Consider the following 14,543-nt stretch of genomic DNA (forward strand, 5'->3'; position numbering starts at 1 on the left):
TGCCAGCTGACTGTTGCATCTTTCCACGCTTTGGAGTTGGTTCATCGTGTACAGTCCACTCAGCTGTCTGTTCGCCGTCTTCGGTGCTCATTTCACCACGTTTAAACTTAGCATACCAATCAATGATGGTTGATTTTCCTGGTGTAGTCCCCGGAAACTCTTAATCAAGATAAGATTTTGCTCCAACTGTATTTTTTCCTTTCAAAAAGCAATATTTTATCTTTTTTTCCATGTTTTTTCAAATATCAAAAGTAGCTACACTCACAACGCAATATCTCACCAACTAATGGTCGGACTGCTGTCAAATTTTGACACGTATCGTTTGAAGGTTGTTACTAACTAAAAATCATATGGATTTAATACTAGCACCGCCATCTGTGCATCAGACCGGGGAGTTTTCAATTGGCCTAATAGGATTGAGAGGAACTCATAGACATACTCTACGAAATATGAAAAATTACCTGTGACAATTTTTCCATTAGGCTGCTGCCTGGTCATTTGCAATTTTTTTTTCTTGTCGCGGGCCGATTCCAAAAGCGCCAAATAAATTGGCTTGACCTGCCAAGTGCTGCAACGCGAAGCAAAACAGTCTGGTGTCCTATTTATTTATCCTTTTACGCGTAAATAATGTGGGCAAGAAGGTTGCAGATGTGGAGAGAGTCAGTGAACGTGTATTTTTAAAAATTCTGGCATTGCAACTGCACACCAAAGTGAATCATTTTCAATAACACCGGCGTATTCAACTGAGAGATGGCTCGCTCGGATGGTTGTAATCCAAAAATATTCTCTTTTCCGATTCGGCAATCGAAAATAATGCGCCAAACATTTTGAGAATCGAGAACAGACGACCTTGTCGGGAAATGCGCCCAAGGTTTGCAGTTAGTTCACCTTTTTCACTAGAATTTCCATTTACGCTACAGCGAAAACAGGCGTGGGAGTGTTTTGGGCTTTCGAAGGAAAGTTCATAACATCAAATTGGGGACAATTTTCATTGGTGTTGCCAATTTCGAAAATTACCTTTCACAAGGTTGTTGTTCAATAAGTTTTGAGGTTCGATAAGACCAATTTTATGGCTTGAATTAGACTTTATTATTCAGAATTACAGGCCAATTGAAAAGTCCCTAATTTAGCAAAGTAAAACACATTTTTTTTGCCAAAATTCGATTTTATTATTCAACATAGTTGCCTTCGAGGGAGATACAGCGATTATAGCGATCTTCCAACTTTTCGATACCATTTTTATAGTACGATTTGTCTTTCGCTTCAAAATAGGCCTCAGTTTCGGCGATTACTTCTTCATTGGCGCTAAATTTCTTTCCAGCGAGCATTCTTTTGAGGTCTGAGAAGAGGAAAAAGTCGCTGGGGGCCAGATCTGGCGAATACGGTGGATGCAGAAGCAATTCGAAGGCCAATTCATGCAATTTTGCCATTGTTTTCTTTTATTTGTGACACGGCGCATTGTCTTGATGAAACAGCACCTTTTTTGTCTTCAAATGGGGCCGTTTTTTAACGATTTAACAAATATTAGTGAATGATAAGATGTACACGTTCAGATAATATCTTCACAATGTCTGCTATCTCGATCATCTTCACTTGACGGTCATTCAAAATGATTTTGTGAACTTTTTTGATTTTTTCGTCGGTGACAGCCTCTTTTGGGCGTCCACTGAGTTCGCCGTTTCGGTGCTCATTTCACCACGTTTAAACTTAGCATAACAATCAATGATGGTTAAATTTCCTGGGGTGCAGACCCCGGAAACTCTTCATCAAGCCAAGATTTTGCTTCAACTGAATTTTTTCCCTTCAAAAAGCAATATTTTATCAGCACATGAAATTCTTTCTTTTCATATTTTTTCAAATAACAAAAGTAGCTACACTAACAACGCAATATCTCACAAACTAATGGTCGGACTACTGTCAAATTTTGACACGTATCGTTTGAAGGTTGGTACTAACTAAAAATCATATGGATTTAATACTAGCACCGCCATGTGTGCATCAGACCGGGGGCTTTTCAATTAGCCTAATAGTTATCAAGATGCTTTCAGTGAGCATCGTACTTGAGACAACCTGTACATAATAGGCAACGTTGGCATTCAATCATCTGAACTTGAATTTTGGTGAGAATTTGATAGTCAACGTAGTTTTTATTGGACTAAAAGGAAATGCTGTTACTCACATTCCGTTTGGTCGTTATTTTGTTTATGTTCAACTCGATAAAATTTTACGTTGTCTCGAAGACAAACCGCGGTATATCCAATGTAAGTAAGTACAAATGCGATATGATGAAACCACAAGTCAATACACTGAAAACGCAATAATATCTAGAGATAGTACCTTATCAAATTAAGCTATCAATTTTAGTAGTCGAGAAAAATACCTACAACGTAGAATGGAAAATCGATCCCAGCGAAGCATCTCCGATAACATTTCTAATGAATCATTCGAGAATGCGAATGACATTTTTGGACAAAAATTCTTTATACATTTTTTTTTATTTTTTGAATAGATCACTATATCACTTCGTTTATCTCAATATTTAGAATTTCGGGTCGAAAATGGTCTCAAATTATGAGGTTTAACTTACTGATGACTAATCCTTCCTCAAATTCAATTCTGTCCGTCCGTTGGAAATTTTGTTTTTCTATTCATTTGGAAAAATACGTATTCGTTTGAGATGCAATTTTGTATTTATTTGTAAAGTGACAATTTCATGAGAAATTTCATGTGTAGATGTGGATTTGTATCTTGACAATTTCAAGATAGATGCAAAATTTAATGTTTATCGCGTCAGCAATACCAAAAAAAATTCAAGGAGACTATGTGAAAAAAATCGATTTATCAGATTAGATCTTGTTGAGATTCTGCGTATAGTTATAAAATAACAATTTTCTAACTTTATGCGAAATTTCATGTTGATCGTACAACCAGAAGCAGAATATTGAAAAAAAATGCATAATATTTCTGGACTACGTTAAAATTCATTTTGTATGTGTAAAATAATGGGAAATAATAACATGCGGAATTTCAAGATTTCGTAATAAGTTTCATCTTACATAATATATTAAAACACGTGCTGTGGTCTCCAATAGGCGCATGAATGACGAGCGCTCAAAAGCTTCTGACACCAGGTGAGTGTTATTCTCGAATGTTTTCTAAATGAACCAATTCAAGTGGAAATATCTTTCTCAGCCAGTCTTAACAATTTTATTATTTGCTTTGCCTAAATATGTCGTTGTTCTTGTTCCACATACTCGAAACAAATATGATATCATGAGAATCCTTGCCTTTTCCATTTTCGTATATGAGTGTCATTTAAAATGAAGGAATTATATCGAATATCTAATTCTGTGGCGAATCCGTAAATTCTGCAATACCTTGAAGAACAAAATCGTGCAGGAATATCTCATTTTCACATAGATTTTATGGTTATATTTCATTATTATATTAGGCCAATCGAAAAGTTTCCGGTCAGATGCACAGATGGTGGTGCTAGTAGTAAATCCATATGATTTTCAGTTTGTACCAACCTTCAAACGATACGTGACAAAATTTGACAGCAGTCCGACCATTAGTTTGAGATATTACGTTGTGAGTGTAGCTACTTTTGTTATTTGAAAAAAGATGAAAAAAAACTTTCGTGTGCTGATAAAATATTGCCTTCTGAAGGGAAAAAATACAGTTGAAGCAAAATCTAGGCTTGATGACGAGTTTCCTGGGTCTGCACCAGGAAAATCAACCATCTTTGATTAGTATGCTAAGTTTATACGTGGTGAAATGAGCACCGAAGACGGCGAACGCAGTGGACGCCCAAAAGAGGCTGTTACCGACGAAAAAATCAAAAAGTTGATAAAATAATTTTGAATGACCGTTAAGTCAAGTTGATCGAGAAAGCAGACATTGTGAAGATATTATCCGAACGTGTACATCATATCATTCACGAATATTTGTACAAGATAAAGCTGTGTGCAAAATGGGTGCCGCGCGAGCTCACAATCGATCAAAAGCAACAACGTGTTAATGATTCTGAGCAGTGTTTGAAGTTGTTTAAGTGCAATAAACCTGAATTTTTGCGTCGATATGTGACAATAGAGGAAACATGGCTTCATCATTTCATTCCGGGGTCCAATCGACAGTCAGCTAAGTGGACTGCACTCGATGAACCGAATACAAAGCGAGGAAAAACAACAGTCAGCTGGCAAGGTTATGGCATCAGTATTCTGGGATGCGCAAGGTATAACATTCATTGATTACCTCCAAAAGGGCCTGACCATCAAAAGCAATTATTATATAGCGTTATTGGAAGGTTTAAAGGATTAAATCGTTAAAAAAGGCCCCATTTGAAGAAAAAAAAGTGCTGTTCCATCAATACAATGCGCCGTGTCACGAATCAATAAAACCATGGCAAAATTACATGAATTGGGCTTCGAATTGCTGCTGCATCCACCGTATTCGCCAGATCTGGCCCCCAGCGACTTTTTCCTATTCTCAGACCTCAAAAGAATGCTATTTTGAAGCAAAAGACAAATCGTCCTACAAAAATGGTATCGAAAAGTTGGAAGATCGCTATAATCGCTATAATCGCTATATCGAATGTTGAATAGTAAAATCGAATTTTGTCAAAAAAATGTGTTTTACTTCGGTAGACCGCGGACTTTTCAATTGGCCTGTTATTCCAGATTTTTTTTTATCGAAATGAAACCTGTTACTGAAAAACCCTTCATTTCGAGGCAAATAAATAAAAATGTACACATCGAAAGATATAGGTTTCACTGTAAGTGTTTACAAACAATTTCAATATCGTTTCTAATGTGATGCAACATGAAGCAAATAATTGTTGACTCCCTATTTAACTAGAGGCAATATAGAAATGCAAATGCATAAATGAAAACACATATTTAGGGATCAATTCTGGCAAACGGAGCGAAAGAAACAGGTGCAGGCTGCCGAAATATAAGTACTCGAAGTGGACTTGAACTTGACGGTTTAAAAATATTCGAACTAGTTCGACATTGAACCATGTGATAGGTTCTGTTCCAAACAAAACGCGGCATTTGGAAATTCTGAGAAAAATGCCGCTTCCAAATCGGTACGCCAAGAATAATTTCATCAAGTTTCCAATGCTCTCTTTCAACTACCTTCAACATCGGCCATATAGAACCAAATTAGAAATCTGGTATCCACTTATATACAGTCCTTGTCCCAGAAATCTCGAATAGATCAAGTGGCACAGCCTCACAAACAAATGCACGACCTATACCAATTTAAGAAACATTGAGCGTTTTGCTTTTCAAAGGAAGATACCATTTTCGTTTTGAATGTTATTATGCTATTATATATTCCTAGCAAAAATATATTTTTGATATTTTCGCGTTCAGATGAATTATTTTTTGATTTTTCATTTGTGTGCTCACCACTTGTCTGTAAAAGACCAATTGAAAAATCCCCGGTCTACCATAGTAAAACACATTTTTTTGGCAAAATTCGATTTTATTATTCAACATAGTTGCCTTTGGGGGCGATACAGCGATTATAGCGATCTTCCAACTTTTCGATACCATTTTTGTAGTACGATTTGTCTTTCGCTTCAAAATAGGCCTCAGTTTCGGCGATTACTTCTTAATTGGCGCTAAATTTCTTTAGAGCGAGCATTCTTTTGAGGTCTGAGAACAGGAAAAAGTCGCTGGGGGCCAGATCTGGCGAATACGGTGGACGCAGAAGCAATTTGAAGCCCAATTCATGCAATTTTGCCATTGTTTTCATTGATTTCTGACAAGGCGCATTGTCTTGGGGAAACAGCACTTTTTTTTTTCAAATGGGGCTGTTGTTTAACGATTTCTTCCTTTAAACGATCCAATAACGCTATATAATAATCGCTGTTGATTGTCTGGCCCTTTTGGAGGTAATCAATGAATATTATACCTTGCGCATCCCAGATTACTGATGCCATAACCTTGCCAGCTGACTGTTGTGTTTTTTCTCGCTTTGGCAGTCCACTCAGCAGACTGTCGATTGGGCTCCGGAGTGAGATGATGGAGCCATGTTTCATCCATTGTTACATATCGACGCAAAAATTAAGATTTATTGCACTTAATCATCTCCCAACACTGCTCAGAATCATTAACACGTTGTTGCTTTTGATCGATTGTGAGCTCGCGCGGCACCTATTTTGCTCGCAGCTTTCTCATGTACAAATATTCGTGAATGATACGATCAGATGATCTCTTCACAATGTCTGCTATCTCGATCAACTTCACTTTACGTTCATTCAAAATTGTTTTGTGAAATTTTGTGATTTTTTCATCAGTGACAGCCTCTTTTGGGCGTCCACTGCGTTCGCCGTCTTCGGTGCTCATTTTTCTACGTTTAAACTTATCATATCAATCAATGATGGTTGATTTTCCTGGTGCAGACCCCGGAAACTCTTCATTAAGCCAAGATTTAGCTTCAACTGCATTTTTTATCAGCACACGAAATTTTTTTTTTATTTTCATCTTTTTTCAAATAACAAAAGTAGCTACACTCACAACGCAAAATCTCACAAACTAATTGTCGGACTGCTGTCGAATTTAACAATAAAATATATGAAAATGAGATATTCCTGCACGATTGTTGTAAGGGATTACAAAGAATTTATGTGGAAGTTTCTTTCATTTAATATCCTTTATCAAGATTTACTCAATTGAATTTTATTATTGAATATCCTCACATATTATTCTCTGTAATAAATTCTTTAATCGTTTGATAATTGAATTCAAAATCCCAACGGTAATATGGAAAATTCAAATGTAGTGGATATAAGTTGCAGAAACAAAAAGTATGGTATTATTTATCGAAAAAGTTTGGTCAAAACCATATCAGGAGAATACGGTGTTTCTTTGATGAAATTTCTTCGATAATTATGCATACGATATTTTCTACCGCAGTCACCTAATATTTAAAGTTTTTATATTGTTATTTATTTCATTATTGTTTTGTGTCGAATGTGGAATTGATAAATCGAGATCGTAAGAACATAAAAAATATTTGTTTTTCCTTGTATTTACGATCAATACGTAATTTTCATGTTTGTTATTATTCTATTCGTCATATAATGTTGCTCAAGTCCAAATTCAACACGGTTTGATGAATACCACCAAATAATACCCACTCAAAACTTTATTTTCATCCAAGAGTTCAATGAAATTTCTAGAGAATTCGCTTTTTGTTGACCGTTCAAGGTTAAAAATGACGATTATTTCAAGTAATGGGCTATACCTGGAGATTCATAATTATATTGCAAGTATGAAATGAGTAAATAAAATCTGACGTACGCATAAATTACTAAGTACGATTCACAAATAGGAAGCAGGCTGTTACCTAAACAAGAATATTTAGATTGTAATGAAATTCACGATTAGGAAAAACAATTTTTTTGCTTCAAATTTTGCGTATTACGTATCTGTTTCACATAATACCATGGTGAAGAATATTATGTTGAGTATGATCATATAATAATAATAAAAAAATAAAATAGAACAAAATAATTTCCAGTGGATTATTTAATTGTTAGCAACAATTGTTTCGCCACACTGTGGCTTCATCAGGCTACATTTCTGACTGATAAGGGTAAATAGTTTTTGGGAAACTTATATAGGAACAAAAATTCGACATTGGCAGAAAAATATTCGTACAGTAAATTATAGTATCTATACTAAATTTTTTTCGTTAACTTATGTTAATCATATTTCCGAAAACATTGATAAATACCTGAAGAAAAAATTCAATTTAATAATATCTTTCGAAACAAGAAATAATTTAGAGATGTTCATAGAAAACAATAAAGATAAAACTGAGAAAGAAAATAAATCCAGTGTCTACAAGTTGAACTGTAATGTTTGCCCTATTGTTTATATTTGACAGACAGGAAGATCTTTCAAGAAAAGGATAAACTAACAACAAAAGAGTTATACATCTGATAGTTCGTTTTCAACTTATGCAAATCATTTAAAAGAATTAGATCACACCTTAAATAATAACTTTGAAATTCTCCATTCAGAAAATAAGAGCATAAGATTAACACTCTTAGAATCCCTAGAAATAAACAGTTATAATACCCAAAATATTCTGTTGAACGAACAAACAGATGTAAATTCATCTCTTTTATTGAATTTCTTTCAATATACTTCCAATACCATTACTGTCCAATATAACTTTGAAGTTTATGATATCCTATCGAAAATATTTCTGCCAATGTCTAATTATTGTTCTTATATAAGTTTCCGAAAAACTCTGTTCTCCTATCAGTCAGAAATGAAGCCTGATGAAGCCACAGGGGGACGAAACAATGATTGGTAAGAATTAAATAATCCAGTGTAAATCATTTTGTTCTATTTTATTTATGATGAATTTCCGCCAACTAAGGACTGAATCCATTTCATAAATAATAATAATCTTTATTTTCTGACCTATTTTTCAAATTTAATGATTCATGTATAATTATTTTCGAAAACTGAATCCTTGATTGTCAACCTTTAAAAGTGATCAATTACAGCTATTTTTGTAACATATTCGAGGAGCCTAGCTACCTCTTATAGTTTCCACCAAATCTTTGTGTGTATCCTTGCAAAAGTCTTTCAGTTGAAACGTTCGAGAATAACTTTCGAAAAGCAGAAGAGCCAAAATTTTTATCTCCATCGGTATTTCCCCATTTCTCAGTTGTTTATAATTAATTGGTATTTGACAAAGATGCAGATGTCACCATGCCAGATGGCGAGTGAAACGTATGTGGACCAATTTGATGCTGCTTTTGGCATTTTGTCAGATCGGGGCTTCTCTTTGTTTTGAAAGCAACGGAGTTTTATACACAACAAACACCTTGGGTTGTATAAAAATGTTGAATATGTGAAGTAATATGAGTAATTTTGCATGAAATTGGTTCAAAAAAACACCTTTTTTATGGTTTAAAAATTCGATAATATAGCAAGCTATGATGGTGGAATTGTAGCAGACATTGTTATATTCTGAAATTAAAAGTTCAATGAAGTCTATTACTTTTTTTATCGGTGCAGTCCAATAATACGGTTTTCTTGCAATTCCTATTCTAATTTCGACAGGGGCGCCATCTATACCCGTTTGAATTAAGTTACCGTGTTTACCACCAATATATACAGCGGAATCTGTAGAATCTTTATTACCGACATACCATCAGTAGAGCGGAACCTGTAAAATGTTTATTATCGACACTAGTGACTTTTTAGCTATCGTCGCTAGATGGCCGTACCAGTGGCGACTCGCTTATTCTATTTGATACTTCGCAAAATTGATGTTCCAGTTTGGCGTTCTAAAGGAAATCAATTTTAATTGTTCTTTGTTATTACATAATAGATTCCTGAACGTTGAACACACGCCTAACCACAATTGTATGGGGATTTCAGAAGGAATCCATGATATTTCCGTTTTAAGTTATCAATAGATGAAAATTTAGATAATTGAAAAGAAAACCAGCATAAAAATTTTACCTATATGATATACAGGGTGTAGTAACTGGATATATTTCAACTTACTTTACAATCACTTATGGTACACACTTTTATAGCTTATATCGAAAAGAGAAAAATCGAATCATCCATGCATGAATTTATTATAATTACATGCTTTTTCATTCCTTCAAAAAAATTGTTCTACGTTTTCCAGATTGTCACTTTGGAACATAATTTTCTTCTGAAGTTTGGACTTAGTCAACTTTTCCATCGGTTCTCGGAAAGGATTCGTTTGAAGAAAATTTAATCAAATAAATTCTTATCTTATTTATTATCGCAGGTGATATTTTAGAGGTTTTATAAAGGGTGATTCACTGTGATGGCCTATTAGACGTTTATGGAAAAATAATTTTAATTTTTTGCTGAAAATTTGTGTAGTGGTGTTTGAGACAATGATCTTTCGCCCTAAAATATTTTCAAATATCTACAACTTCCGGCCGATGCCGATGCACAGATGGCGGTGCTAGTATAAAATCCATATGATTTTTAGTTACTTCCAACCTTCAAACGATACGTGTCAAAATTTGACAGCAGTCCGACCATTAGTTTGTGAGATATTGCGTTGTGAGTGTAGCTACTTTTGTTATTAAAAAAAAAGTAGAAAAAGAATTTCGTGTGCTGATAAAATATTGCTTTTCGAAGGGAAAAAATACAGTTGAAGCAAAATCTTAGCATGATGAAGAGTTTTCAGGCTCTGCACCAGGAAAATCAATCATCATTGTTGGTATGCTAAGTTTAAACGTGGTGAAATGAGCACCGAAGACGGCGAACGCAGTGGAAGCCCAAAAGAGTCTGTCACCGACGAAAAAATCAAAAAAGTTCACAAAATAATTTTGAATGACCGTAAAGTGAAGTTGATCGAGATAGCTGACATTGTGAAGATATCATCTGAAAGTGTACATCATATCATTCACGAATATTTATACATGAGAAAGCTGTGTGCAAAATGGGTGCCGCACGAGCTCACAATCGATCAAGAGCAACAACGTGTTAATGATTCTGAGCAGTGTTTGCAGCTGTTTAAGAGCACTAAACCTGAATTTTTGCCCCGATATGTGACAATGTATGCAACATGGCTCCATCATTTCACTCCGGAGTCCAATCGACATTCAGCTGGCAAGGTTATGGCATCAATATTCTGGGATGCGCAAGGTATAACATTCATTGATTACCTCCAAAAGGGCCAGACCATCAACAGCGATTATTATATAGCGTTATTGGATCATTTGAAGGATGCAATCGTTAAAAAACTGCCCCATTTGCAGAAAAAAAGGTGCTGTTTCATCAAGAAAATGCGCCGTGTCACAAATCAATGAAAACAATGGCAAAATTGCATGAATATGGCTTCGAATTGCTTCTGCGTCCACCGTATTCGCCAGATTTGGCCCCCAGCGACTTTTTTCTCTTCTCAGACCTCAAAAGAATGCTCGAATCTAATGATGCAATAATATACTGGCTGTGCCATTTGGAAAAAGGAATAATATTTCCGCTAAAACCGGAAGTTGTAGTGTTTTGAACATATTTTAGGGGGCAAATCATAGTCTTAAACCCCAATATGCAAATTTTCAGCTCAAAATTGCGATTAGTTTTCCATAAACGTCCAATAGATCATCGCGGTGAATCACCCTGTATCTTATTTGATCTCTTATCATTCGTTTCCATCTACAAAATATAAGCTTTTTATACTAGTACCTGACTGATAAATATCCTGGCGATACTCATGAATGAAATTACCTTTTTGATTCAGACGAAACTGCTGTTGTATAAATATCGAATAGGTGGGAAATATTTATCTGTGTTTGAAGATAAGGAAAGGATACGCTTTGGATAGTTACGCCTGGGAATAGATTGAATAAACAAAACAATAATTTGTCTACAGACATACCACTCGAAAATCGATCTTTGACTAGATAACCTAGCAATTTTCCACCTCTAACACTATTACACGAGAAGGAAGTAGGGGCAGTCCTAAGTTTCCCTTTTTCGCTACACAGCGATATCTGGAAATTTATCATGATATTGTCGGGTCCACGTGTTGTCACTCATTTCTACAAATCGTTAGAATTACGCTATCGAAAGTCAAGGTCCTTCATTATCTGACGTGATTCACTTCGTGCAAGAACAGTTTTCTCAAATGTGCGCTCAAAACGGTACGTCGATTTGAATGGCTCCAACGAAGTACCAGTGAATTTGAAAGTCCGTGTTGTGTGTCCCAAAAAAAATAGATCGATAATGAAGAAAATCGGAAATATGGTAAGTAGTACGTTTGTTCAACCTAACCTAAGCGATATCTGGCTTAAGTCGTTCGCGCATTACGTCATTTGGGGCCTTGTATCGGGTATTCCAGTTCTTGGTTGCCATTCCCACCATTCTGAGAACTGCGGTGATCGAAGTACTTGTTATTTTCTACAGCGTTTGAATGGCTAGTCTGTTACCGCAGAATTGGCGAAAACTGCTAACGAATATATTGATATTTCCTGCTTATCTGAATTATTGAAGCAATTAAGTTATTAAAGTGCTTTCATTCATTTGTTTTGTTCAGGGTGTCCCAGATTCGATACTCGCTGAAAGCATCTCGAGATCTCTTTTTCCGAAAAAAATGAGATATCAGAAAGTAAAGGGTGTTTTTTTTAGAGCTATAGAACTTTAAATTGCAATAAAACAACGATGGATTATTCGATTGACATGAATTTTATTTATCCGCAAGATAATCTTGTGGCATTTCATTTTAAATATGATTTCTGGCATATGACCGCCACGGCTGGCTCGGATGTAGTCCAATCTGGACGTCCAATTTTCGATGACTTTTTCCAACATTTGTATCGGCAATAACACGGCGAATGTTGTCTTCCAAATGGTCAAGGGTTTGTGGCTTATCCGCATAGACCAATGACTTTAATTTAGCTCCACAGAAAGTAGTCTAGCGGTGTTAAATCACAAGATCTTGGAGGCCAATTCACAGGTCCAAAACGTGAAATTAGGCGGTCACCAAACGTGTCTTTCAATAAATCGATTGTGGCACGAGCTGTGTGGCATGTTGCGCCGTCTTGTTGGAACCACAGCTCCTTGACATCATGGTTGTTCGATTCAGGAATGAAAAAGTTACTAATCATGGCTCTATACCGATCACCATTTACTGTAACGTTCTGGCCATCATCGTTTTTGAAGAAGTACGGACCAATGATTTCACCAGCTCATAAAGCGCACCAAACAGTCAGTTTTTCTGGATGTAACGGTGTTTCGATATACACTTGAGGATTAGCTTCACTCCAAATGCAGCAGTTTTGTTTGTTGACGTAGTCATTCAACCAGAAGTGCGCTTCATCGCTAAACAAAATAAAATAGACGTAGTGCGCGATAAGTATTCCGCACAGAACCATTATTTTCGAAATAAAATTACACTATTTGCAAGCGTTGTCCAGGCGTAAGTCGATTCATGATGAATCACTTGACAGCTGTTAAATCGGTCGCCATCTTGAACAGTAATGCCAACTTGAAGTTATATACCTCGAAAAAAAACACCCGTTACTTTCATTTATTTGTTTTGTACTGGGTGTCCCGGATTCGATACTCACTGAAAGCATAGTATAAGGAAAGGATTTTGTTTAAACTGTATGTTTTCCCTTCAAAAACCAATATTTTATCTGCAGACGAAATTCTTTTATTCCATCTTTTTCAAATAACATAAGTAGCTACACCTACAAAAAAAAACAATGTCAGTCCTCGATATCTGAAAATATTTTAGGAAGAAAGGCCATTATCTCAAACCCCAACATGCAAATTTCCAGCTCAAAATTATAATTAGTTTTCCATAAACGTCTAAGAGGCCATCGCGGTGAATCACTCTGTATATTCCTGTGTACCAGCATTCAGCTATTACGTATTTTGGAAACAGTTGAACATCCAAACAGACTTTGAAACACGTGGGGAAGTAATGCTTGAAATATTTTTAAGTTCAAATAATGATGCAATTGTCGATATATTTTGAAACAAATAACCGAAGTGTGAACTTTATAGCAATGATTATGGTCATTAGTTTCTGGAGTAAATATCACTCAACATTATTTATTTCGTCTATATAAACTTTGAAAAGTGTTGAATTTAGTTTTGTTGCACTGATAATGAGTGATATCTTTAGGGATTGGTTTAGAATTTCTTTTCAGATAACTCTATATCTTGTTTGATTTCTCTCATCACTTTTGATAACCGAATTTCATTCTGAGAATTCAAACTCTTCTTCTTCGACTTCGAGTTTTTGATTCTCAATTTGCTAATTGATAATTGTGTCATATTTTAAGTGTTTTCTGAGATAATATCTATCGCCTCAGGCAACCGTTTTAGATCTCCGATAAGCCTTCTGGTGAAGTCAATTGGAGGTCTTAAAGTACCTTGACGCCTTTCGGCGATTCCAAGTGACCATTCTTTTGAAATTTGTGGTTTTTCAGCGTTAATGTTGGTCAGTTCCCTAAACACCGCCACAGGTAGAAGGCAAAGGGGTTGAAAAGATGGTCAAGTGATTATTAAGTCAGAGGTAAACAATTGGTTGTGACAAATGATTTATTTAGCTTATCTCCTGGTCAGAATGTTAAGATGACAAATGATGTTGGGACATATCTCTCTGCGGTGTCTAACAAAAAAGGACTGGACCACCTTTAAAGTACATATATTTTACAATCGTCACACTATTAATATTATTTCTCTTTCCTCTAAGAACTACCGGCAGTTGTCACTGTCAATCTCTACACATTCTTCTATGGTCGATTGATTGATGGAATAACGCAAGTTTGTTTTTTTTCCCGTCTTTTTTTATATTTATCCCAACGAAGAACTACATCATTGTACAAGATGTAAGGAAACTGAATTTCGTAGTTTAAAAAGTGATCAGGTGCTAGATTTGACACTAATGAAAAATGAAAATGCATATCACAAAACATACCTGACTAGGTTTTATCATATACTATTGTAATGAGCGTTGACTAAGGAAATCCAAAATTTTAACCAACCTATTATTGATCCAAATTT

General features: G+C 35.5%; 1 protein-coding gene across 2 annotated transcripts in view; it reads left to right on the forward strand.

Moving 5' to 3' along the window:
* Window positions 1-14,543, forward strand: part of LOC123686046 (segmentation protein cap'n'collar) — a 58,574-nt gene that overhangs the window by 2,966 nt on the left and 41,065 nt on the right. The window contains exon 1 of one of the 2 annotated variants that reach the window (XM_045625998.1): window positions 11,369-11,774. The exons of the other annotated variant lie outside the window; for it this stretch is intronic. Coding sequence (XP_045481954.1) covers window positions 11,754-11,774 — 21 coding nt within the window. The 5' untranslated portion in view covers window positions 11,369-11,753. Of the gene's footprint in view, window positions 1-11,368; window positions 11,775-14,543 lie in introns of those variants that run through there. 2 annotated transcript variants of the gene reach the window in all.

Source organism: Harmonia axyridis, chromosome X (assembly GCF_914767665.1).
Source record: "Harmonia axyridis chromosome X, icHarAxyr1.1, whole genome shotgun sequence".
Taxonomy (NCBI): domain Eukaryota; kingdom Metazoa; phylum Arthropoda; class Insecta; order Coleoptera; family Coccinellidae; genus Harmonia; species Harmonia axyridis.